This window comes from Microtus oregoni, unplaced genomic scaffold (assembly GCF_018167655.1).
Source record: "Microtus oregoni isolate MIOR12 unplaced genomic scaffold, Mior012 000097F_ref0000449, whole genome shotgun sequence".
In the NCBI taxonomy this organism is placed as follows: Eukaryota; Metazoa; Chordata; class Mammalia; order Rodentia; family Cricetidae; genus Microtus; species Microtus oregoni.
In genome coordinates, this window is record NW_024544710.1 from 358,653 (window position 1) to 386,011 (window position 27,359).

The 27,359-nt window shown below is 41.3% G+C and overlaps 2 protein-coding genes across 2 annotated transcripts; one reads left to right on the forward strand and one right to left on the reverse strand.

The window, feature by feature from the left end:
• Positions 1 to 816: 816 nt before the first annotated feature.
• On the forward strand, positions 817 to 23,834 carry LOC121442856. The gene is made up of 5 exons (XM_041644509.1): positions 817 to 1,037; positions 1,171 to 1,243; positions 1,469 to 1,556; positions 2,622 to 2,784; positions 23,463 to 23,834. The coding sequence occupies exons 1-5, from the start codon at positions 817 to 819 to the stop codon at positions 23,518 to 23,520; spliced, it is 603 nt and encodes a 200-aa protein (XP_041500443.1). The 3' UTR covers positions 23,521 to 23,834.
• On the reverse strand, positions 20,109 to 20,319 carry LOC121442909 (dolichyl-diphosphooligosaccharide--protein glycosyltransferase subunit 4-like). Its single transcript, XM_041644548.1, has one exon. The coding sequence runs from the start codon at positions 20,317 to 20,319 to the stop codon at positions 20,206 to 20,208; it is 114 nt and encodes a 37-aa protein (XP_041500482.1). The 3' UTR covers positions 20,109 to 20,205.
• Positions 23,835 to 27,359: the final 3,525 nt, after the last annotated feature.

Below are 27,359 nucleotides of genomic sequence, written 5' to 3' on the forward strand. Positions count from 1 at the left end.
ACTAGTTCATTCCTTTGTCTTTTCCTTCCCAACCTTTAAAATGAGAAACATTAATTTCTAACGGTTATAAACTACCCAGCCTGAATTTTTTTTTTACAGCAGCACAAACTATGCTTATATTTACTTATTAATAATCAGCTCTATAAAGAAAATGTGTTCTATGGAAAGCTATAGCTGTTATGTTTTCCTATCTCTTTAAGAGACAAGCCACGCCCACTCCCGCTACCTCTGACCTTCCGTAGCCATCTTGGCTCCTCACTTACTGTTCCTCTCTCGTGTCTATCCCTGTCTCCCTTTTCTCTCTTTCTCCCTTAATAAATGTCTTCTTTATGCCTATTTTCTGTGTCTATGTGTCTTTTACCCTCCGCCGGTTTACACTCGCCCGCTTGGCTCTCCCGGACCCGCCGCGGGCTGGCCCTGCCCACTTGCTGCAAGGCCGGGCGCCCGCCCGCCCGGGATGGGCCACCGTTCGTAAACCGCCCGGGGAATCTTGGAAGGACCCACAGCCGTCTCTGCCGGGCTGGCAGCTGCTCCGCGAACATTTTTAGAATAAAAATAGCTCTGCCTTTTAAAAATCAAAATGCATATCCCAGATAGTATACATTAAGTTTATTAATCAAAGAAACAAGTTAAAAACATTTTTTTCCAAACACTCTTCTACTCATCAGATTGGCTCAGAATTAGAAAAACCTGGGGGCGCCACAAAAATGCCAGAAAATACTGCGTTTCCATAAGGAAGTAGTTCTTGACTGAGGTACCTTTTTTTCTAAACACAAAGGGCGGGGGAAGAGCGACCCTGCACACATTCATGAAACCATGCTGCCACCAAGCGGCTGCTGTTTCACAGGTGAAAAAGAGGCCAGAAGAATGTTTTCTTTATCTCCATACTTTGGCTGTTTGGACTGGAACGGAGCAGTGAAGCTCCAAAGCGAGAAAAAGGGAAAAGGGGAGGCGAACGCAGAAAACAGACAAAGCAGAAGACGCCTTCACGTGGTTCGTGAGGGTGCCCCGGAAGTGAATTCGGAATTGATTGACACGTTAGTCACTGCAAGTCAGAGCCTGGAAACTATAGCAACAGCACAGGAAGTCCCGGCTGCTTAAAAGTCGCGGTTCCGGTGCTCGGTCCGCCAAGAATTATGGGAAGCTTGAGTTTGTTTTTCCTGTCTGTAGACAGTTCGACTCGCCGTTCCGCGTGGCTTGCGAGTCCCCCGCTCCCTCCGGACGGACTGAGGTGGCTTTGCTGGTAGGAATGAACGCGAGAAGACTGGAGGTCTCAGTTTTCCGACTTTATCTCAGAAATCCTGGGGAATAACGCAAAGAGCAACATGGACATGTGCATTGGGCTGCATAGATTTTGGCGGGAAGTTTCTCTGGGCTGGGCTGGGATTGTGAAGCAGCGCGGGGGTGGGGTTGGGGGGAAGCCAGTTACCGCTGGTATTCTGAGGGCGTAATCCTTGCTTCTGTCCAGATACCGTCTGTCCTTTTCGTTGAGGAAACACCTGACCTTATGATGTGCCAGATCCTGGAGACCCGAGACACATCGGCTCGCTTTTCAGGTACAATTCATTCTGATAGGTGGAGACAGATAGTAAGAAGATTATTGACTTAATTTCAGAAAAACGTAATAGAAAATAAAACAGGACAAAAAAATACAGTGTATGTATCTATCTTCATTTGACTTAAGCGGTCAGATCCAACTTCCTCCAGGAATGATGATTGAAGACATTAGCAATGGTGTGGTATGGCTTTAATGAGCTAGAATAGATTAAAAAACATGTTGAGCTGGAGAGATGGCTCAGCCGTTAAAGGTTAGACTCACAGCCAAAATACAGATGTTTACTGCTTCATCATCTTCATTCCGGGCTTTGAAATCTAGCCTCAAAGTAGAGACACTACTAGAAAAGTTTAGTGGGGTGCAGAAGTGCCAGCACTAGAGTTTGGGTAGCAGTGCAGGCTAGGGTAGGGCCTTGAGCATTTGGATTCAAGCACCCAAATAAAACTCCCACTCATGAGACTCCAAATAAGACTAAACCCCAGAGTCCCTTTGGTGGGGAAGTTATTCCCTTCCTTTTTGTGTTCTGCTTTCCTGTCTTGTCTTCTTTATGGGTCCCGGGATCTCATCCTTCCAGACTGGGTGTTGGTGGGCTTCCTTTTGCTGTGAGGAAGGAGTGTGGGCACAGACAGATCTCTAGGGCATCAGTGCAGTGCCAGTGGAGTTTTTAATTCTGGTTAAGAGTTTGGCATGGGGCCTCGCTGCAATGTGATCATGACGGGTGTTTTAAGAATCCTATGGTTCAGCGTGGTGCAGCCATGACAATAACAACATGGTAGATTGAGTAAGATAAACATAGGCCTATTGTTGGTGGACAAAACTGGAATCCTTCCAGTTATGTCCACATCTTACAGTTAGCTCCTTGTTCAGTGTCTCCCTTCCTCTTTCCTCCGTATCCCCTCTCTCTTCTCTTCCTCTCCCTCCCAGTCTCAGTTCACCTTCCCTCCCTTTTACAGGGTCTGAAGTAACTTAGGCCGATTTCAACCCTGAATTTGCCGTCCTTCTCCCAAGTGCCGAGATTACAGGTATATATTCTAGAATCACATTTGATCTGATTTTCCCTTTCTAGGTTTGGGATGCACAATGATGAGAAATAAAAAGGAAAAAGATTTCCAGAAAGAAGCCGTAAGATTCAAGGTTTCACAGTCCAAGCTAATGTCTACAGATTCTTCACCAAATGATCTGAGAAAATTGGATTCATGGCAAAAGAAACGTTACTCGACTAAGGCAAGGTAAATGGCTAAGTAGGCAGGGAGGCATGAGCTGGGCTTTGCAGGGGAGGGTTGAGAATGGCAGGTGGCTTGGCACATTGCTGTAGTGTAAGGTACAGCCTGGAAAGATTTCTGCATTTCCTGCTTGAAGACACCTCACTCCTTGACTTTAGTTGGAATATTAAGGACACCCAGCTGTTTCTTTAGTTCAAGACAATGCCAAATTCTTGTCCCATTGTGCTTATTGGCAGATTGTAGTATATAGTACAGTATGCAGTTCTTTCTTCAGTCAGTATCCGCCTCATCCGTATCAGGCCATAGGGTGATAAGTCATCTTTGTTCTAAATACTATGATTTAAGATTGTAGTTTATGCATAATTTAGGTCCATTGTTTTGAGGATAGGAATTCCTTATGGTTGGGAAAGGAAGGTTAGAGGAAGATGCAATGTTGTGCCATGGTATGTTTTGAGCCATAATCATTACTGGTTGGTTGCGTCCATTTGTGATTTACTAAATGCTAGCTCATGCTAAGGGCTTTCTCCATATTCCTCATTCAAATGACCTGGACACATTGCTAGCTGAACTCCTTAAATATAAGAAACTCAGGCTGAGATAATTGCAGCAATTTAATAACAAAGAAATACAGCTGTGGTTACAGTCCTGTAGTACAAATTTTGACTGGTATTTGTCAAGTTGGGAGCGTAGGCCCCAGTCCCTCACATCTGTCCCAGCCCCCAGGCCTGGTTTGGACTACAAATCCGATCAGGCCAGGTCCTGACCCCTCCTTGGGGATGGAGTCCGGACCACTCCCCAGGGTACTTAAGTGATCTCCCCAAAAAGGAACACTAGGTCTCCCTTTCTTCCTCCCTGGGGTCACAATCCATGGCTTCCCGGTTTCCCCTGGGGCCACCTAAGAGTGCAAATCTCCCATTAAACCTGGATATTTCTTAATTTGGCTTGTTTTGATTTGGCTTGATTGGAAATTTTTTTGTCGTCAGGGAGCTCATGTTAAGAAATATTCCTGCCGGGCGATGGTGGCACACACCTTTAATACCAGCACTCGGGAGGCAGAGGTAGGCGGATCTCTGTGAGTTCGAGACCAGCCTGGTCTAGAGAGCTAGTTCCAGGACAGGCTCCAAAGCTACAGAGAAACCCTGTCTCGAAAAACCAAAAAAAAAAAAAAAAAAAGAAATATTCCTAACAGTATTAATAATAAAATCCCAGAGTCAGATAATAGGGATAAAAGCTGAAGAAACAGAAACTAGCCAGCCACTAGAGGTCTTATCTATATCAAAGCTCAGACCAAAGTGGCAATGATCCTGTCCTCAGACTGACTGCCTCAGACAGCTCTGAGCTCCCGTCTCCTGCCTTACATTCCCCTCTCCCCCCAGCCATATCACTCCTGTCTCTGGGATTAAAGGCGTGGGATCCCAAGTACTAGGATCACCTTTGTGTGAGTTTTGTTTCTCTTTTAGACTGGATCGACTACTGTAGCCCAGGGTGACCTTGAACTAACAGAGATCTCTCTGCCTCAGTTTCCTGAGTTCTGGGATTAAAGGTTTGTGTCACCACTCCTGGCCTCTAGTGGTTTAGCTCTGCACTCTGATCTTCAGGCAAGCTTTATTTATTAAAACACAAATTAGCACTACACAGTCCAGCTTCATCTCTAACCCGGTGTTTCTACAAGCATAATTCCCCAGATCAACAGCAATGGCATCACAAGAGACTTTGTCAGAAGTGCAAAGCCCAGACTCAGTAAATCAGAAACTGGGTTTTGGGCCCAGCCATCTATGTTTTATGTGTTTTTCAGTAACCAATAAAACTGTTTTGTTTTTTTGTTTTTTTTCAGGAACTTTGATTCACTTACACATCACTTGCAATGTCTGAGTCATAGGCTGGTCCATTGACCATACTATAGCCCCTGTGCTGTATTTTACCCTGGCTTTCTTAGGTGAGCTTGCTTATTAATGAAGTGAAGGATTAGCCTCTTTAAAGTCCTGCCTTCTAAGAGCAGACAGGCTATAGGATCTAGGTACCCCCATTGTCTGTTTGAACAGAAAGATGATAGAGAAATCTAAGGGAACAGGAAGGAACCAACAAGCATGAACCAAACCAGGGTAACTAGAAGATTCTAATTTTGGCACCAGGAAGAAATTCTTCCTAAGCTTCATTTGGGAAATGCTGGGCCCTGGTGGAAGGAAAAGAAAGAGGTAAGAAGAAGTCTAAATATTCACTCTCTGAATTAGATGGTGTGTGTTTATTGTCCAGTAATCACCTCAACTCAAAATAATTTTTGGAATTGTTGGGATTACCATGTTGTAAATGAAGAGTGTGGATGATCTTATTACCAAACTAGTGATAAATTAAGATTGGTATGCTTCTCCAAACGTGTGTTATGTGGGGGGTGGTATCCAAGTAATTTCTATTTGGGATGTTGTATGTTCTCAACTGTTACGTGAACTATTAGAGGGCACATTTCCTGGTTTCTAAGGCATAAGACTGCTTCTAGGAAGCTCCTTGTCTTCTAGTGTAAGTGATTTGGTGTGTGTTTGTTATAGATACAACAAATGAGAACAAAGCAAAACCAGATTGTGCCTGATTTGTGGCATAGTGGAGCACAGAGGACTTCTGGATTAGATGGAGAGAATACCCAGGCATCTCCATGGCCCTGCTGATGTTTCCAGAGCTTCATCCAGTCAGTGATGAGCTACACCTGGAGAGGTAGGCTACCTACAGGATATCCTGTGGGTTGGGCAGTACAAGAATGTAAGGTGCTGCTTCTTAAAGCCCCAGCTCTTGGCCAAAGAGCTTCATAGATTCTTTTTCTTGAAGGCTTCTGGAAAACATGAGGGCAGCTAGTATCCAGAAGTAGAGTTCCTGGTGCTCCAGTAGGCCAACTGTCTGGGATTATAATTGTCCTTATTGTGATAGGAATGTCCTTATTGATAGGAATGGTGGCTAAGAAGCACAACAGTATGGGTGTTGATAGAGAGGGACCGTGCAGTGATCTCAGATTGGCCTCTACTTTAGTTTGTAGCAATCCAGACAAAACTATCCGTATATCCTCCCTAGAATGTCAGAAACTACAAAGGGAGGGGCCAAAATTGTTGAATGCCAAGGTTTCCTCCCTAGTAAAAGGCAAGGGGAGCATCTCTGCCCAATGATGGAATGAAAGAAGATCCTGCCTAGAGCACAGGGTAGGGGCAAACAGTAGCCCTAGTAGAATCAATGTGATCCAGGATAGGCTCTCCTACCCACTGAGATTGGTGGAGAAGGCTCTACTTTCATATGCCTCAGCACCTGGCTTTCTTGGGCGGTAGTGGAGGAGGCACTTTCACAGTCTTCTTTGTAGCCACAGTTTCAATTTCTTAGGACATTAAATAGTGAATCTATTTTTGCTTTCCTCTGCCCACTAAAAGGTCAGTTGGATCAGGCTGACTTGCTATCTTTAGTGTCTGTTTTATTGTTGACTAATTTTTCCTGTTGGGACTGGCTGTAGGGGTTCCATTCACGATTGCTGAATGAATAAACATATTGCAAATATTGTGTTTTAATCCAGTGAAGAATGAGTGAGATATGAAAAGTGCCCCATAACAATTATCTTTCTCTTAGTTTTTTGTTGTTGTTGTACCATCATGGACAAAATAAAATAAAGCAAAAAATAATATTTGTAATATATACAACAAGCAAACAGTAAATAACTCTAAGAAAGAAACATGCTGGACATGATGGTGGAGCCCTATAACAGAAACAGTCAGGGGATTGAGTTTGGGGCAAGAGGATCACTCAAAGTTCAAAATAGTCCCCTTGACTACACAGTGAGATCCTGTTTCAAAACGAAAAATAATTTTTTTTAAAAGGGCTCAATTGGTAGAATACTTGTCTAGAAGTCTTGAGGCCTAGCACCCCATAAATCTGGTGTGGTAATAATCCCAGCATTCTAGAGGTGGAGGCAAGAAGATTAGAAGTTGGAGGTTATCCTTGGCTACATCAGGAGTTCAAGACCAGCTAGAGACCCTGTGAAGGAAAACATGGAGATAGGGAGGTAGGAAAATAAATAATCAATAAAATGTCATATAACAAAATAGTAAATAAAACACATTAATAGTATAAATAATATATACATTGTTTGTGAGCAGTTTCATGTGGTAAGCACATGGCTTTGGTTCTCAGGGTGAGAGTAAGAACCAGTCTCCACAAATCTTTATACCATGTTATGATTAGCATTAAAAAAAAAAAGTCCACTCATGACCTGGAATCTTTCCTGGGGAAAGTTCATGTCAGGGAAAAGGGCGGTTGTTCCTTTTGAACAGTTAGCTGCATCTGATTTAAGCAATTCCCTGAGTCTTTCGGGGATCACATTTCCCTTTTTACATCTGTTTAACTAGCAAGCTTAAATTCACATCTCTGGCCATCTGGGAGCCGATGTGTAAAACCTTATACATGCATTCTGTTCAGATCATTTATCAGAAGTCCTTGTTTGGACTTAAATTCTTCATCTAAAATATTTTTAAAGCCACATCCTTGATACACTTCTTGTTCTGCACAAGGCATAGGAACACACTGGCTTCTGATGTCACAAATGGGAAAAGGCCAGTTGTTAGCTAGTAAGCCCTTACAAACCCCATTTCACTCTAGCTAACCATTCACAGTTTTTCCATTTAAAATTACTCTTGAGATTCATACATGTATACAATGTATTTTAGTTGTATCTAACCCCCCTCCTTGTCTCCAACTCCTCCCAGATACTCTCCAGCCCCCCCCCCCTTTTTTTTTGAAGTGTAAGCCCAGAGTTTAAAATTAATGCTCATAAAATACACATTGGTGGCAGCCATCCACAGGATTGTAGTTAACCTACAGGGGACCATTTCCCTGAAGAAATCTTACTCTACTTTCCCTAGAAACTGTCAACCACCAGTAACTCATGAGCCTTATAAAACTCTTTTATCTCACTATATATGACAGGTTATGGTGGCTTTCTTATGTTAGCTTACCCTGTGTTTATTCTGTGCATGTTTTTACACACATTTGTGAATGCAAAAATTCCATCACTGGAGTATTAATGTAATCTTAGAGTAGAAGTTAATTATGAATGAACCTGGAGGATATTACCCTAAATGAAATAAGCTGAATATAGAAAAACGACTATTGTTTTAGATAACTTATATGTAGAATCTCACAATTTTGTGAATATTTAGATAGTTACCAGAGGGTGGGGTGGGGGGCAGGTGATAAACATGAGGACATGTTGGTCAACAAGAAGAGACAAGTTTGGGTGACCTATTGTTCAGCATGGCGACTTAATAAGATATTGTCTATTTTAGGTTTGTGAAGTCATTTTTTATGGTCTCAGTAATAAAGTAAATCTGTTTGGTGATGGGTGTGTTCATTATTTTAATTGAAGCATTTCACTTTGTGTATTTATATATCAAATCACAGGCTCCAGATATGGCTCAGTCATGCCAGTATGAAGAACTGATTTCAAATCTCCACAACCTTGTAAAACCTGGCATGGTAGCGTTTATTTGTCTGTAATACCATTGTTCCTATGGTGATATAGGAAGTGGTGCCAGGAAAGCTCCAGAACTACATAATAGGAACAAAGAAGTTATTTTTCCTAAAAATTGTTTCTTCTCCCTTCTTCACCTTTTGGCTACTTATCTAGGAAATGTTCCTGACCACCTCTAATCGAATATGGGTATAGACAGTTTTATACAACAGACTGCATATCAACTTTTTCATCTCTTTATTACCTGCATTGTATGCTTGAGATTTGCTATGAGGACAAGACTGATTATCAAGCAGTGGTAATTAATTAACATTATTAAAGTCATTGTGAGACATAACTGCTTGATTTTTTTTTTTTCCCCTTTTCTTGAGACTAGAGTCTGTCTGTGAAGCCCTGGCTGTTCTGGTTCTCACTCTGTAGACAACACTAGCCTTGATTTTGAGGATTTTGAGATCCGCCTTCCTCTGCCTCCTGAGTACTAGTATTAAAGGTATGCAGTACCACACCTAGCCAGTTGCTAGATTCTTTTTTTTTTCTTTTTTTGGTTTTTCGAGACAGGGTTTCTCTGGCTTTGGAGCCTGTCCTGGAACTAGCTCTGTAGACCAGGCTGGTCTCAAACTCACAGTGTGCCACCATCGCCCAGCTACATTTTTTATTGATATTTATTGAGTGCTCTACATTTTTCTCTGCTCCCCTCTCTGCTCCTCCCCTCCCCCTTCAATCCTCCCTCAGGGTCCCCATGCTCCCAATTTACTCAGATCTTGTCTTTTTTTACTTCCCATGTGGATTAGATCTATGTAAGTCTCTCTTAGGGTCCTCATTGTTGGTCTAAATTTTCTGGGATTGTGGTTTGTAGGCTGGCTTTCTTTGCTTTATGTTTAAAAACCACCTGTGAGTACATGTGATAATTGTCTTTCTGGGTTACCTCACTCAATATGATTTTTTTTTTTAGCTCCATCCAATTTCCTGCAAAATTCAAGCTGTCGTTATTTTTTTCTGCTGTGTAGTACTCCATTGTGTAAATGCACCACATTTTCCTTATCCATTCTTTGGTAGAGGGCATTTAGGTTGTTTCCAGGTTCTGGCTATGACAAACAAAGCTGCTATGAACATAGTTGAGCATATGTCCTTGTGGCACGATTGAACATCCTTTGGGTATTTACCCAAAAGTGGTATTACTGGGTCTTGAGGAAGGGTTTCCTAATTTTCTAAGAAATCGCCACACTGACATCCAAAGGGGCTGTACCAGCTTGCATTTCCGCCAGCAATGCAGAAGTGTTCCATTTTCCCCACAACCTCACCAGCATCAGTGTTTTTGAACTTGGCCATTCTTACAGGTGTAAGATGGAATCTAAGAGTTTTTTTTTAATTTGCATTTCTCTGATGACTAAGGATATTGAACATTTCCTTAAGTGTCTTTCAGCCATTTTATATTTCTCTGTTGAGAGTTCTCTGTTTAGGTCTGTGCTCCATTTTTTTTTTAATTGGATTATGTGATCTTTTGGTGTCCAAGTGTCCAATTTCTTGAGCTCTTTGTATATTTTGGAGATCAGACCTCTGTCTGATGTGGGGTTAGTAAAGATCTTTTCCCATTCTGTAGGCTGTCATTTTGTCTTGTTGAGCATGTTCTTTGCTTTACACAGTTGCTAGATTTTTAATTTTGTGTTTGGATGGCTTGTTGGAGCCCACAAGAATATACAGTAAATGTACAGCTGATAGACTAATCTATTTGGACGTGCATACATGTCCACATGGAATAACCTGTTTTACAGAGGTATGGGAACACTTTTGGAAAAGTTGCTGTCATATCTGTAAAAAACCTTGTGAGGCCATGATTCTCCCTCCAAAATGGGATTAATTCCCAAAACAGCAGTATAAGATCTGTAGGGGCAACTGAATGACCTTGCTCCATTCCCCAACACCTTGAGGCCTTAGGGCAGTAACATTCACTGTTTGTTCTAATAGTCAACTTTAAAGTCAATTCCACAAAATTATCTACTAACAGAAGTCTATAGAAGACAGCACTGTGCAGGAAGGTAGCATGCTCTACCCTTACTACACAGACAGGCCTAGATTCAGGGACAGTTAGTAACTCCATCTAATGATTTGGAATGTCCGGTATTTCCCCTTGGATTCTGGCTATTTCTTGTGTGCTGCTTTTCCAGGTTCTACTTGATCTTTTGTTTTGTTGTCTTTTTATTTTGCTTTGTTTTTAGAGACAGAATTTCTCTGTAGCTTTAGAGCCTGTCCTGTAACAAGCTCTTGTAGACCAGGCTGGCCTCGAACTCAGAGATCCACCTGCCTCTGCCTCCCAAGTGCTGGGATTAATGGTGTGCCATCACTGCCTGCCATCTTTCTCCAGCCCCTAAAGAGGAGCCTCTCTCTCTGTGCCTGTCTCTCTTTTCTTTGGCTTCTCGTCTACCTGCCTTGTTTGTGATTTTGATATGCATATTATCATTGTCTTTGCTTATGGAATTTTCCAACTATATCTGTAAAAACTAGAAACCTTGTGGAGACTACCCCTTATTATTCTTTTCCTTGCAGCTTTTTCTTGCAAAGGAATAAAGAACATGTAGTAGGAATGTACGTGAGTTGATTTATTCCGTTTACCCTCAGATCCAATTGCTAGTTTTCACCTGCCAAAGCGAATCTTACTGGACCCCTGAGAGGTTTAATCGGCTTAACCCCGAAATAAACCTCTATATTGGCTGTCACCTTTAGCACTGTTTCTCTCTGTGTGTGAATATACTTGTGTGGGGGGCTGCAGAGATGGCTCAGAGGTTAAGAACACTGACTATTCTTCCAGAGGTTTTGAGTTCAATTCCCAGCACCTATATGGTGGCTTACCACCATCTATAATAGGATCTGGTGCCCTCCTCTGGCCTGCAGGGATACATGCAGGCAGGACACTATGCATAATAAATAAGTTTAAAAAAAAGGAAATGTTTTTAGAAATATACATACTTGTGTATGTGTCTGTGTGTAGATAGATGCATATGCCTATTATTTGGTTGGAAATGTCACCTCAGCCCCTAACATCCTTATCCAAAGAGTCTGAAACTTTTGAGTGGAGCTTTACCCCAACTCCTGGTATCCATTTTGGATAGTTGGGTGGAAAAGCTCCATTTCAAGCCTCTCCTTCTTAGAAGTTGCCAAAGTCCAAACTCCACCTCTCTAGAGAAGGTCAAGACCACTCCCACAGGCTATTTAAACAGCCTCTCCCAGAACAAACAGGTGCTTATTCAGGTTTACCTTTCCTTGCTCCGCGTTTTCCTGGAGGGCAACTTGGGAAAGCTGGTACCATTAAATCTGGGTTTTTTTCTAATTTGGTCTGATTTGGATTATTGTGTCAGTGGAGAGGTTTGTCGGGCCAAAATAACTTAACACCTATCTGTGCCTGTGGTCAAAATTAGGTGTGTTTTTCTCCATCACTCCCCACCTCATTATTCCCTTTTTCTTTCCTGTGGGTGTGTGAGTGATACACATGCTCGTTTGTGTGTGTATGTGGGGATCCTTAGGTGTCATCCTTACACATTGCTGCTGCGTACACCAAGTCAGCTCTTGAGCCCTGGAGAGTCTCTTCCTCCCACTTTGCTGTAGGAGCATTGAGATTTCAGATGCATGCTACTGTACTAGGCTTTGTGTGAGTTCCAGGGACTCCATCTCAGGTCCTCGCACTTGTACAGCAAGCACGTTCCCTACTGATCCCCAGCCTCTATGAAGTGTTTCTTCTGTTCTGAAATATGTGGCTCATGGACTTGTAGTATTTTTAGGCAACCTAAATTCTGCCTTTACTTTGAGTCATTTTTCCCGTGCCATACTAATAGACATCTCTGTAGCATTCCAAGTAAGCACCCTGTTGTCAAAAAACAAGTTTTTAAGCAGATGAAGATTTTCTAAGTGACTCAGAAACAGTATCTCAGTGTGACCTGTTTCTAACCCCTAATGTGATGGTATTTAGTTATGGATGTTAAGAAAATAGTTCATAGTTAAGAAAATAGTCATGAATGTGTTACCCTTGTGAATTGGGTTATCTCCCTTACAACAAGAAGCCAGAGAGCCAGCTCTCCTGCCATGTGCATATACAGATGTTAACAGTTTGTGGCTTGGAAGAAAATACTCATCAGATCCCAGCTATGCTGCCACTGTGATTTCTGACTTCCAGGCTCCAGCACAGTGAGCAATGTTTACTTCCTGTTATTGTATCCTTGATAATCCGCCTTGAGGACCAAGCCTGGTTATCAGCCATTGGTAGACTGATCAGCTTATATCTGACTCTCATTCATGGAGTAATTGGGACACATAGCTGCTTGCTTCCTAATTCATTACTTTGGCTGTTTTTGCATGTCATCTAGTATATAACAGTTCATAATAGCAGTCAAAATTAGCATAAGCCTATAATTCAGTGAAAGTGCATTTGGGCACTGTATCCTAAAAGAGTTTCAAGAGTTATAAGATGAGGTAATACCAGACCTTTTCTCAGTCATGCAAGTTTGTCTTTTCCTATATTCCTACCATTTGAAGGAAAAGGCTAACTCAGCTTCCTGCATCTCCAGGCCTAGAAGAAGTCTCAGAATATTCTCTGTGGAAGTCTTTGTTCTGTCTAGAACAGTGGTTCTTAACCTTCCTAATGCTGCAAGTCTTTAATACGGTTCTTCATGTTATGGTGACCCCCCCAACCAGAAAATAATGTTCATTGCTACTTCATAACTGTAATTTCGCTATTAGGAATTGTAATATGAATCTGATAAGCAATCCCCATGAAGGGGCCATTTGACTGCCAAAGGGGTCATGACTCACAGGTTGAGAACTTGGTCTAGAGCTAGACTGAGGCAACCACGGGCAAAATCTAGTCCTCTTCTACAGAACAGCTTAACAGCCCAGCGCCTCCCAGGTCTGCAGTCTGGCAGTCTACTCATCTAAAGTAGGAAGACCGCACATAGGTTTTACATACTGACTAAGGAATCAATGACCATTTATACTAAGATGCTCAAGTACAAACCTGGGACACATGTTTCTTATTAAAGGATTATACAAGTGACCTGAAGAGTTACTATTTTATTCTGTTGCTGACCTCCATGGAGACAGTTAGTTAGGTGTTTTTCTTTAGTGTGGTTTGGAGAGCACATTACTTAGTAGCCATAGAAGTTTCTATCGTTGAAATTTTGGAAGGATCCATGAATATGAAGTATTTCTCTTAATGTGCCCCTTTAAATTACTTTAGGATTTCTAGCACTATCCTCCTAAATTCCCAGGAGTATTTTTTGAGGTATTAAGTGAGATTTCTACACACACGTGAGCATCTCCTGTTAGCAGCACTCGGCGTCACCCAACTCATTCCCCATAGTTTCAGTTGCATTTCACCCTTGAAGTCACACAGCACAAGGCAGAGCGTTCTCCAACTCGAGGACTGATTTTCCTCTTCTGGTTTATGTGGTGAGATTTGTTTGTGCTCTAACGAAGCTTGCCTGAAGATTAGAAGGCAGAGCTAGACACTAGTTAACTATAGAGGTCTGGAGTTCTGTACAGAGACAGGAAGTGATACGGCTGGGTGGAGACGAATATAAGGCAGGAGGAGATAGGAACTGAGCCCTTTTTCAGCCAAGGGCTTAGCAAGGTAAGAGTTGGCTGTGGCTTGCTCCTTTGTCTCTCTGATCTTTCAGCATTTACCCCAGTATCTGGCTCTTAGGTATTTATTATTAAAACCAAGTACAACAGGTTTATATTTCTGTATTCAGCTTATTCTACATAAGACAAGTTTCATTTTGAAAATTTCTCTAAACATTTTATTTGTAATCTGACCATCAGCCTCAATCTGCATCCTCTGTGATATCTGTTGATTGAGATTTACTCTTTCCTCTTTTAGACTCCTTCAGACAGCTTGGAACAGGACCCAGACCTTCAGGAAGAGCTTCTCTTGGCTTGCCATCCCTGGTCGCTTCTGTTCTTCCTTGTGTGTTCACAGTTCACATTGTCTTTGTCATAGTCCTGATACCTTTCACCTTGTGTGTGCGCTCTCGTGTGTCCATTTCCCTTAATGTGATACTCTGCTTTGTTAGGAGCTGGATTCTGAATTCCCACCCATGCAGTCTCATCAGGCTGACTCCCTGCAGCTTTGCTAGCTGACTATGCTTTTTGAACATATACATTGAATTGGAAAAAAAAAATAATGTCTCTGGAAGAAGGTCACACTTAGCTGATTCATTCCTCTGCACAAACCCCTGTCACCCTGAGCAACACAATTAACAATAATGTTAAACTTTTATGAGTTATAGGATGTTTGACCTTGAAGCAGTTTAAGAAAACAGGTTTAGCAAGGTAAAATCATATTCCCAGGGTTACACAAAGGTTCTGGTAAATTATACTTTGTGTTAATTTGATTCCAAGAACTTTTTATTTCCTCCCTATTTCTTCAATAACCCATTGGATATTCATGAATGTGTCCAATCTCTATATGTTTGTGTGGTTTTTGTAGTTTTTTTCCTTACTGTTGATTTCTAGTTTACTTAGGTCTGGTGATATTCAGAAAGTTTTTTCAGTTCTTTTATATTTGGTAAGGGATTGGTTTGTAGCGTAGAATGTAGTCTGTTTTAGATAATGTACAATGGGCTGCTGAGAAGAATCTGCTCTTTCCCTTTTTGGTGAAATGTCCTGTTTATATCTGGTCTGTGGTGTAGCTTAACTCAGTGGTTTGTTGGTTTTTGTTTGGGTGTCCTATTTGAAGACGAAAGGGGGATATAGTGAAATCACCCAGTATGATTGGATCAGGACTTGGGTGATTTTTTTTTTTTATGACTATTCATCTTTGTCTTATGGAATTTGAAGCCCCACCTTTTGGCTCATAAATATTTATAATTGTTATAGCTTTTTAATTCCCCTTATTCACACACAGTGGCCTGCTTTAACTCTTCAGATAATTTTTGCTTGAAGTCTTTTGTGAGATGTCAGGACAACTTTACTAGCCTCTTCAGTTTCTGTTCATGTGATAAATTGTTTTTTCCTTTGATTTTTCCATCTATATGTGACTATCAGTGATGTGTGTTTCTTGGAGACAACATATAGCTGAATCTAGATTTTTAATCCATTTACTTCACCTTTGTCCCTGTATTGGTAAGTCAAGGTCATTTACATGTGTGGTTATTGCCGAGAGATGTTTACTAATTCCTGTATTTTGCTGATTTCCTCGTTGATTGATATTGGTTGTTCTTTACTATATCTTCTATTACTATTGAGGACTATCTGGCTTACTGAGTTGGACGTGATGATTTCCTTCCTATTCCTGTTTTCATGAAATTTATTTTTCTGTTCTCTTATTGTTGAGACTGTCCTCTCTATATGGTACTCCTTTAAGTATCGCTTACAGTGCTGACTTGGTGGTCATGAACTGCCTCAGTTTGTGCTTGAAATGTCTCTTGCTCTGTCAATTCTGAAAGACAGTTTTTCTGGAGATAACACTTTTTGTTTCATGGTTATTTTCAGGACTTGCAATGTGTCATTCCACACTTTACTGGCATTTAGGGTTGTTGAGCCGATGGTCTCATGTTATTCTGATCTTCCTGCTTTGTAGGTGAGTTCATGTTTTTCTCTTATAGCTTTTTGCTTATTTAAGAAGTTGTTTTGTTTGTTTGCCTGCTTGCTTGCTTGCTTACTTTGAGACAGTGTCTTAAGCAGTCCAGCCTGACCTTGAACTTACTGTGTAGCTGAAGATACATTAGTAGTTTCTGATCCTATCATATCTACTTCTGAGATTCTGGGATTGCAGGCATGTCCCAACAATATGGTTCCCTTAATAGCTTTTTAAAATGATACTTAATTGTGTGTGTGTGTGGTACTTGTGTGCATGCACACATGGCATGGAAATTTCAATTTCCTTGCTAAACTTTTCTCTGTATTTCCATTCTTTTATCCAGGTTCCTAATGTCATCAATTTTGCTGACTTTTTCCTCAGTGTTTCCTTGTGTCTTCAGTTTCCACTTCCTTCACTGAATTCATCTGCTTGTTTGTGTCCTCTTTGAGGTCATCGATCATTCTTATCAGAAAACTTTGGAAGTTTTTGTCCAGCATTTTCCTTATTAGCCCCTTTGAGCTCTGTAGGTGAGGAATTATCTTTCTGGGGGAGTCATGTGGCCTTGCTTTATTTTACTTGTGTTTGTATTATAGTTTGTACATCTAGTGGTAAGTCTTCTGGTTTTATTTGGGAATCTTCTTGTTGAGCAGCCTATTCAGTTTCCACTCCTACTGAGAGAGGAAGCAAATGCTTTAGCTTCCCTTCCCTCCCCTAAGAGCCATGTTCAACTTAATTCCTAGGACTTTGTTGTTTCTGCACAGCGCAGGTTTCCTTTCATTTCCTTTGTGGATTACTACAGCTCTTCTGTTTAGATAGTGTCTGGGTTCTCTTATTCTGATTCTCTCCTTCGCAGGCTTACATGAAGGCAGCTTCTAGCCTACCATTTACCTGGAAGTCTCCGATTCACTTCCTTGACATAGACTCTGGCAATCATGGGTAGCTTTCCTCAAATCTTAAACCAAGAGATGGCAGAAACCCAAAGGAAGTCCCAAAAGTAGTATCTTTTTGAAGTTTCTTTGTTTTCAGATTGTGTCAGGTTTCTGTCGGACTTTATTTAGATCTGCAGCTATGGCAGGAGAGAGACTTTATTTCATGAACTGGTGAACAGATAGGAAGGATTGAAAAATTGAAGCAGGATGAAGGCACATGGAAACTGCAGCCTAGTACCATGGTGGGTCTTTTTTTTTTTTTGTTGGGAGAAACGGTTTAGACAGGGTTTCTCTCTGTAGCTTAGGAACCTGTCCTGGAACTAGCTCTTGTAGACCAGGCTGGCCTCGAACTCACAGAGATCCGCCTGTCTCTGCTCCCCGAGTGCTGGGGTTAAAGCCATGCACCATCACCACCCGGCCTAGTACTATGTCTTAAGCAAACAAGTTTTGTTTTCACTTCTAGTATTAGGTGTTCTGGACTCCCTCCAAATTTCAAATTCTTCTCTAGTGATCTGGGGGTTTCTGAAGTCACCGAAGGAAATGATTTGCAATTTGAAACAATGGCATAAGGAAAGGCACAGCCATTGATATAAACTGCAAATGAGCAGCTAGGCCACAGTCTTTTCACTCAGTCTGTGAGCAAATAATCCTTCCCAGAAATAGCTGAGTTCCACCTATGATTTTGCTGATTTGAGCAAGTAAGTTAACTTCTTCAGGCTTCAGTTTCTCCACCTTGAAGGACTAACAGTCTCTACACCACTGAGCTCTTCTAATGAAAACCCTTGGCCAATCCCTGACTACTTGAAAGTCTTGATATTAACCCCACTTGTGCATTATCTTCTCCAGTGACCACCAAATGCAGCCCTCATTTCTCTTCGCCATGTTTTCACCATTTTATACATACACTAGAACTTTGCAAGTTCTAGTTTTCTATGGATATAGGGGAAAATACTGTAGCTGTGAAGGGGTAGACGAAAGAAAAGCATTTTGAACTTTCTCAGAAGTCAGTACTCAAAATCTGAGGGAGTGACAATTTTTCTGATTTTTAAAATTCTGTCCCTGTACCAAGAGTAAAAACAGAAAGGGATTAAATGTGTGTTATTGAAAAGAGTATCACTTTGTAGTATGCAGACCTATGTTTGAACCTCAGTTCTGCCTTTTTTTTTTTTTTTAAGAATAGGGTGTATTTATTTTATGTGTTTGAGTGCCCATGCACATGCCCAAGGAGGCCAGGAAAGGGTGCTGGATACCCTGGACCTGGAGGTACAGATGATTTTGGGCTGCCATGTAGGTGCTGCCAACTGAACCCAGGTCTTCTGTAAGTGTAGCAAGTGTGGTTAACCTCTGAGCCATCATTCTAGCCCCTAGCTCTGACTCTTAGGATAAGATCTGTCTGTAGATGAGCAGATGGTTTCAGCTTTCTGAGCCATGGCTTTTTCACTTGTCAAATATGTCTTATAATACTATACGGAATCATTGAGAATGTCATGGGGGGAAAATATAGGAGGGAGATGGAGGGCGGCGGGCAGGGGTGAGAGAGAGAATAAGAACCTGCTTGCATATGAGCATGTGCTTTATTTTAGAGTTAATGAAAATGTTTCACACATTCTGGCACTGAAGTCCTTGTCACTTTTACTTTGCAGAGTTGGTACAAGCCTTCTCCTTTTCTGGTCATTCTTAGGTATTTTAGCCAGAAGCATCATAACATGTTTGCGAATGGCTATTACAAACTGAAAACCCCAAAGTAAAAACTTAAAAGACATGTAACTATTATTTCACTGATTTTTTTTGTTTTGTTTTCTTTTCTTTTCTTTTTTTTTATTGAGAAAAGGAGAAAAAAAAAAACAAGTTTCCACCTCCTCCCAGCCTCCCATTTCCCTCCCCCTCCTCCCCCCCTACGCCCCCTCCTCCCACCCTTCTCCCCCTCCCCCCACTCCTTTCCCCCTCCCTCTCCAGTCCAAAGAGCAGTCAGGGTTTTCTGCCCTGTGGTAAGACCTAGGACCTCCCACCTCCGTCCATATCTAGGAAGGTGAACATCCAAACTGGCTGGGCTCCCACAAAGCCATCACATTACGTAGAATCACACCCCTGTGCCATTGTCCTTTGCGTCTCATCAGCCCTCATAGTTCGCCATGTTCAGAGAGTCCAGTTTTATCCCATGCTTTTTCAGTCACAGTCCAGCTGGTCTTGGTGAGCTCTCAATAGATCAGCTCCACTGTCTCAGTGGGTGGGTGCATCCCTCGTGGTCCCGACTTCTTTGCTCATGTTCTCCCTCCTTCTGCTCCTCATTGGGACTTTGGGAGCTCAGTCCAGTGCTCCAGTGATTTTTAATGACAAAACGTTTGAAAAGTATTGTCATCAGGGCTCTGAGAGAAAATCTGTTAGGTATAATAGTATAATTTGGTATGTTTAATGAAGGCAGTGAAAGCAGTTTGAAATTTTGACTGCAAATAGGTTGTAACCCAATAGTTCCAAAAATGTATCAGAGAAATGCCAGTGTTTGTATATATTTGCAAAACATGTATACCAAGTCATTCACTACAGCATTGTTTTTTAATAGCAAAACTCAAATGTTTATCAAAGCACCCATTAAGTTATGAATGAGGAAATGTTTTATATACCCTTAAGTGAATAGGGAGTGTTTGCTAAAGTGTATGTTGATTGAATGTTGTATATTTGGGGGATTATAGCTTCTCTTAAACATAATTATTTGTACTTGAGGTCTACAGAAACTGGTTAACTTTGTGTGAGTGGGTAAGTAGGAACAAAGGAAATGGGAGATTAAATTAGAAGGGATACTTTTCATTGTATCCCTTTTCTATTTATTTATTTATTTATTATATATACAATATTCTGTCTGTGTGTGTGTCTGCAGGCCAGAAGAGGGCACCAGACCTCATTACAGATGGTTGTGAGCCACCATGTGGTTTCCGGGAATTGAACTCAGGATCTTTGGAGGAACAGGCAATGCCCTTAACCACTGAGCCATCTCTCCAGCCCTGTATCCCTTTTCTTATTTTCTATTTTTAATTAAAAACTTTTCTAGTACTAGAGCTTGAACACAGAGCCTTACACATGCTAGGCAAATTGGCTACTGCTGAGCAATGAGCTATATCTCTAGGTCTTATTTTTTGGGTCATTTTCCTCTTTTAGTTAATTTTTTTTTTACCACAAAAAATATATATCTATATTTTTATATTGGGGGAGGGAATAGAAAAGAAAGCAGCCCCTATACTGGGCCCTATTCAGTGACAGCTTCTTGTTTTATAGGGCTAAGGAAGACTTGAGGAAATAAAAGTTGTTTGGAAAAATCCAGATGTCGTTGCTTTATATGCTATGATGGGTAGGAGGGATGAAGTGAAGTGTGAAGGCCCCTCACACTCTCCATCTTGCCTCAGACTATGTCCTGGAAGCCTGGGATGGAGAAAACGCTACTTTCATTCCTGCTTCTTGGAATTGTTGACAGCCACGTAGTAATAGAGAGCCACAAGCAAGAAAAGCGACACGCCCTGCCTGTTGGTGAAGATGGCGGGCTGCATGTCCGTGATCATCCTGAACAGCTCTACTCAGCTCTGATGCTACTGTTTGCTGTACAAGTTTGAGGTAGGATAGTTAAAATTTTTTTATTCAATATATTTTGATCATGTTTTTCTTCTTTCCCAACTCCTCCTAGATCCCCCTCCCTCAGTTTACCCACCTTCATGTTTATTTCATTCCTTCAAAAGAAAGGATGCCAAGCTGGGCAGTGGTGGCACAGGCCTTTAATCCAAGTACTCAGGAGGCAGAGGCAGGAGGATCTCTGAGTTTGAGGTCAAAGTGGTTTACAGAGCATCCCAGGAATTCAGAGAGGATCAGGTTAAGCAAGTACAGGCTGTTCCATGTGTCCTCACACAAGAACTGGGGCCAAGTGCTCTGAGCCAGAAAGAGACACAGTAACCTGGTACCAGGACTTCAAAAAAAGTCAGAAGACGAGGAGAAGACTGTGCTTGAGAAATGAAGCCTCACGTCCAGCAGCATGGTCAGAGATGGGTAGCCCTGCCAGAGACCGTATTGAGAAGCTGCCAGTGAGTGAGAAAGTAGATTTGTTGCAGCTGAAAGAGGTGGCTAGGGTTCTAGTGTGAAGTGAATACCTTTCACGGACCTTGCCAAGGTATGCCACTAAGCAAATATCCAACAGTTAGTGGAAGAGGTTTATTGGGAGGGGGAGAGCGAAAGAGTGAAAGGGTAATACCTCCTTCCATCTGTTGTGTCGCTGGCAGAATGTTGCAAAGGTCCCGTAAAATATCAAGCGGGAAGCTGCTATTTGTACTGATATCTAAGGGATATTTGGGCAGATCTGACTACAAAGGTGGGCACAGTTTAGAAGCCTTTAAAATTTTGCACTGAGTGCAAAAGTTGGAGGAATAGACAATGCCAAAGTTCTCAGGAGTGAGGCAGATAAGTGAGACCCAAGGGTCTGTAATTCCTAGCATTCCAGGAATTCAAAGAGGGTCGAGAAAGCATAGGCTGCTCAGTGATTCCTCAGACACAGAGTAGAAGGAGCCAAGGGCTCCAAGCCCAAGAGAGCCATAGACCTGGTAACAGCAGGGATTAACAAGGCCAAAAGGCGAGAAACCATCCTATCCTGGTTTTAAGACAATTTGAATCGTGGAGGAGAATCAGACATGCTATACAGGAACTTTGTCCTATGATATCCCTGGAAGCATCCTGTTCATCTCATAATACTCAGAGGGTGGAGTGATGCTTGCCCAAGGATCAGGAATAGAGGGAAATTTTTTAAAGCTGTAGGTTTAATTTATGCTGGGCTCTCCGCAACCATCAGTTCCCTCTCTGTTTAAGAAGTTTATGGCTTCTTTGTTTGTTAGACTGTTTATTTCCCTTGTTTGATTTCTTTTGATAGTCCTTACTTTGTAGCCCAGGCTTGCCTGGAAGTTACTATGTAGTACAAACTGGTCTGGAATTTGCAAATCTTTCCTGCCTCAGTCACTCAGATGCTAGGATCACAGGTGTGCACCACCATGTTCAGTCAGGAAGCTGGGGATAGATTCCTAGGAGACATTTCCTTCCTGTTATGGTACTCGTAAATCCACAAAAGCAATTCTCAAAGCAGCAGATAGAAAGGCAGCCATGACAGAATGAAGTGACCATCCTACAGGGTGTTAGCCTCCTTACTCAAGGTGTCCATGGTGTGGTTTACAGCCACTGTTCTTTGTAAGACAGTGCACTAGGAAAGGACAGCTGAGTAGATTTAAGGAAAACGATCTTAAATATTCTTTTAGGGCCTGGAAGGCTCAGTGGTTAAGGGTGCTTGCTGCTCTTGTGGAGGACTTAGTTCAGTTCTAAACACTCGGGTTAGGAGGCTCATAACCATCCAGTGCCCTCTTCTGGATTCTGAGGGCATCTACACTTGTGATATGCTTACATGCACACAAAATAAAATTAAACCTTAAAATACTTAACAGTTTGAATGGAAATAGTGACAATAGGTGACAGCCTTTCATTAACACGTTAAACCAGGCAAAATTCTAATGACATGCATTAACCTATTTAATTCTTTTTAAAAAAACTATCTTTTCCCTATTCTTAACACTTCTGTGAGATAGGTACTGGTGTTAATTCCCATTTTATACATTAGGGAGAGAAGACATCCCAGACTCACACATCCACTTAGATTTCCCTAGGTGCTAATTAAATCATAAAGTTTCCATGCAGACCCACATGATAAAAGATCTGGTGCATAGTCTTCAACACTGATGGGAGATAGCAGAACTTTCAGGGAATGGGACCTTATGGTAGGAAGTTAGGTTAATAGGGGTATGGACTTTAAGGGCATTTGGAGATTTCGGGCTCTTTCTCTTTGCTTCTCATCTGCTTGAAATGGTCGAGCATACTCTGCCATGATGTATTATGCCACGGTAGACACAAAACAGTGGAACTAAGTGACCATGAACTGAAACTGAAAGAAACTAGATTCTTCCTGATGTAGGAGGATCTTCTATCTATCTGTTGCTTTCATTGGTTAATTAATAAAGAAAACTGCTTGGCCTGATAGGTCAGAACATAGGTAGGTGGGGAAGACAGAACAGAATTGTGGGTGGAAGAAAGCAGGCAGATGCCATGACTCTCATCTCCGAGACAGACACTGGTTAGACTCATGCCAGTAAGCCACAGTCAAGTGGCAATACAGATAATAGAAATGGGTTAGATCAATATGTGATAGTTAGCCAATAAAGGACTGGAGATAATGGGCCAGGCAGTGTTTAAAAGAATACAGTTTCCATGTAAACTAGCCAAGGAGCCGGGCAGAGGCGGGAAGCGATCTGCCGCTCCTTTTACATCTTCCTCTTAAGCTGAGACAACTCAATCACACACTAGGTGTATCACAGGAATGCAACACCAGCAAAACTGTGTGTCTTGTAAATATTCTCAGTGAAATTTTCTTATTACCTGAGGTTCGTTTTCTAGGAAATGGAAATATGACCAGGTGTTGCTCAAACCGGTACAAGCCAGACCTTCACTTGAAGCTTTTATCTGGTCTGCTACTCAAGTGAAAACTTTACAGACGTTTAGCTACTCTTGCTCCCGATTTCAGGAAATTCCAGGAACCCTTGTTCCTGGGTTGTATTTGCAGCTTGGTTTGGTGTCTGGGCAATTCCTTCAAGTTAACTGAGTTAAGTCCTTTCTTTCTTTCCAGAGCTTGGGATCAAGCTCAGAGTCTCACATCTGCCAGCAAGCAAGCACTCTACTACTGACTGAGCCACCTCCATAGCCCGTGCTTAGTCTTGAGTAGCCACAAAATACTCTACGGTATGGCTAAATAAACCTTTTAACTTAGAGATTTCTGCCATTTAAATTATTTTATGTAGTTGAATATATACTTTTTTTCCTAAGGAATTCTATATGTCTAGATTTAAGACTCTTCAACCTTTATGTTATACACAATTTCTTATAGTTTTCAAAGTTTTAATAAAAAGTTTAACTTTGAAACAGTTGTGGATTCGTATGTAGTTATGTATTCTTTACCTTGTTTTCCCTAATGACAACTTCCAAAATAATATCACAAGCAGAAAATGGACATTAATATAATCTATTAATCTAATCCATGTTTCTTTCCTAGTTATTTATATATGCACTCATGCATGTGTGCAAGTTTAGTTCATTTTTGCATGTGTATGAATTTAATTCTATTTAATTTCGTCACATGTGTAGGTTTGTGAATCCATGACCGTCATAGTCAAGAAACAGTGTTTATCACTGCAGATTCCTTGAATGTTCTTTCATAGCAGTGGAGGGAAGGTAGATTCTCTCCCTTGTCCACACCACTTTATAGCAGACGAGGGGTGCGACCAGATCCCCCACACTCACATTCTCAGAGCAGCTCCCCCTCAACAGGGTCAGGCTTGTGTTTTTCACTGATTGTTCCACTCACTCTACCTTGTTGTCCTCAAAGTCCTGATATTCTTTTATGCTGCTGACACTTTTCCACTGAGCTTTTTCGTAGACTTTTAAGTTCACTTGTTATTTTGTTTCAGTACTGTATTTTTTAATCTTGATTGTTTGTTTTGGTGTTTCTATCTTTACTAAATTTAATTTCCATATATTGATATATCCTCATTGCTTTGTTTAGCTGTTGTTTTTGTTTATGTGGACATCTATCATTTTAGTCCTGCTTTCTTAAGTTCATTTATGTAGCTATTTATGCCCTCTCTGAATGCTTTGAAATTGTTGAACGTGCTTACGTCTTTTGGAATTCTGTGTCTTCAATTTCTTCTACTTATTCTTTAGGGAACATTACTAAGAGACTGGTGATTTGGAGGATGACTAGATACTGGTTTAGTTCATCTGGTTTTGTGCTGTAACCTGGGCATTCAAATTTACAATGTTAGTTAGACTTTCGCATGGGGTTTTAACCCACTAGATTAGAATCCCAAAGTGGGATTTAGCTTAGGGGACCCTTGAGATGGCAGAACAGATGGGTCTTTGGTGGGGACAAGATCTCATATATAGTCTGAGTGGAGTGGCTATGGAGCAAGTGACCAGAGGCCAAGTGATGGGAGGGTCACTTACTGGGGCCAGGGCTTAGTGACTGCATGGGGTGGATGTGGTGCACAGGAACAGATATGGAGCACGCCAAGGGTCAGGGTAGGTCGGGGTGGAGTCACTTTCCCAGTCTGAGCCAGAGCAACCTTGTGAAATGGCAGAACAGGTCAGGGGGCAGGGAAGGTGGGCAGTTTTTTTCAGGGCTCACACGGAAAAGGAGGGTGTGGAATGGCTGCGACATGAGCAATCAGAGGTAGATTGTGCCGGGTTTAGGCTAGGGGTAATATGCTGGGGCAGATGTAGGCTATGGGACCAGAGGCAGTGATTTAACTTTTTTGATAATACAAAATTAAAGAGATGTACCAGAGATTTATGGTTTTCAAATGCTAGGGAGGATAAGGAGGCAGGGGTGGTATGTATGGCTATGAAAGAAAGGGGAGAGTTGGCCCTTATGTCATAAGAGTAGGAGAGCTGTCCTTGCTCTTACTAGCTGCAGCACTCGAGAAAGTAGCCCCTGTGCATCGCCTGGGCAATATAGAGCTGGCCCTGGTGATGTAGATATGGGAGAGCCATGCCTGAGGACATGAGAGCAGGAGAATCTGCCCCTGCCCGTTGCTCATAGAATAAACCAGCCTGTGGCAGTGCTGGAGAGCTCACTTTGGTGGTGAGGATGGGGTAGAGTTGGCAGACTGACCAACCCTGCAACCACCAGGCCCAGAGGAACATCCACCTCCATCTATGTATAATCCGCTGGAGCATTTGAAGGGGCCTGTCTTGCAGATCCAAAGCTGCAGGATCTCCACGACAGAGCAACGGCAGGATATCTATTAAATTTGAGTGTTCCTACCTTTATTTTTATATAAGAGTATGCTTATAACTTTGTCTATATTGTATTGATACATTTACCATATTACAATGTACATTTCTACCTCTGATATTATTTATATAGTAATATTGTTTACATTTGATATGTAATGACATTGTTTACAATTGAAGATCATTGTCTTCATATATTGCACAGTTGTTTATTCTCTTAGTCTTCAAGTTAGATAGGTATTGAGAATTAATCAGGTCTTTTAGATACATAGAGATTATATTTAATATAGATAATATAATCTTCAGCCTCTTCGAAGAGCTGTAGAAAATGGCCTTTAATCTAACCTAGAATTTTGTGCCAACAAGACACAATCACTCCTGGCGACACCACTCTACTCCCGAGAAAATGTTTAGCACCAAAGACACTCCACTGGGAGCTTGTCTTCTTGGCAGAACTGGTCTTTGGGTTAAGAAAAGCCCGTACCTCAACTACCGACAAAGATACAGAATATCCATAAGTGGATAAAACAGGATTGTCTTATCTTGCCGAGACAGGGTAGGATAGTTCTAAGAAAGTTTCTTGCCTTTAATAATGGTATGTCAGTTATGTTAGGCCTTAGCCAAAGTTGGTTGACTCAACATTGCAAATGAGACTTTGGGTGATTGCCCAGGTAGTCAGTTGTCTCTGTCATTTGTTGCACATTTTGGATATCTCTCGTTTGTTAAGTAATATTAATTCCCTTCTCAGATCTTTGACGGAGTTGAAGATTAGATAATTGTAGTTACTTTCTACCTTATTTAGACTCCTTGAGATAGAATGTTTAACAAAACTTTTATTATATGTTTCTTGCTCAATATTGATTGTTATATTTATTTGTTATTATTGTATAGTTGTATTTGGTTTAGTTCTGTCTTATTTAGACAAAAAAGGGAGATGTAGGGGAAACTCTGCCCAATGGGGGGCGTGTTCACCTCGGGCTAATGTTTACATATAAATCTAGCAGTGTGAGCCCCGCCAGTCTCTCTTTTTTGTATCTCCTGCTCATCGTTGGATCCCTGGTGTTGTAAGCTATTCCTTCATTAAAATTTACTGTTTCATATTAAGCTAGCCTGGTTATTACGCTGCCTACACTCTTTTTCTTTTAAATTTTATCTTATTTGGGTTGGGCAGAAGAGGGTGGATATGAAAGGATGGGGAGATGAATGGCATCAAGATTCATGATGTGAAAGCCATAAAGATAAAGAGGGAACAAAACAAATACTTCCCAACTCATAAGCTAAAAAAAAAAAATCCAAAGAACTAATTATTATTCAGTGAAACATTGAAAGCCAGGAGGTGTTGGATAGACATTATCCTGGTTTGCATTCTTTTGTGATAAAAACCATGACAAAAACAAGTTGGACAGAAAAGGGTTATTTCTGTTTGTTTTTCAGTTTTCAATATCATTTCTAAAATTTTCCTCCATATTTTGGACTTTTATCTCCAGTTTACTAATGGGTAAATCCACTTTGGAGACTGCAGTGTCAGGGTCTTGGCTAGATGTCCTTAGTTCATGCATCTGTGTGTTTATTCTTCTTTATGATTATTCTTTTGAACAGTAAGACTAATTTCTCAGTTCAGCTATCTCTATAATTTAGGGTTCCCTCGTAGGGGATTTGCTCAGTTGGTCACAGGCCATAGGTAGTGGTTGTCACATTTTTTATGTTGCTTTATTGTGTTTTATGCATCTGTTGA

Coding starts and splice junctions, on each gene's coding strand:
- LOC121442909 (XM_041644548.1), bottom strand. CDS start 20,319: ATGATCACGGACATGCAGCCCGCCATCTTCACCAACAGGCAGGGCGTG.
- LOC121442856 (XM_041644509.1), top strand. CDS start 817: ATGCTGCCACCAAGCGGCTGCTGTTTCACAGGTGAAAAAGAGGCCAGA. Junction 1,244..1,468: donor GGACTGAGGTGGCTTTGCTG/GTAGGAATGAAC, acceptor GCTTCTGTCCAG/ATACCGTCTGTCCTTTTCGT. Junction 2,785..23,462: donor CGTTACTCGACTAAGGCAAG/GTAAATGGCTAA, acceptor CTTTCTTTCCAG/AGCTTGGGATCAAGCTCAGA.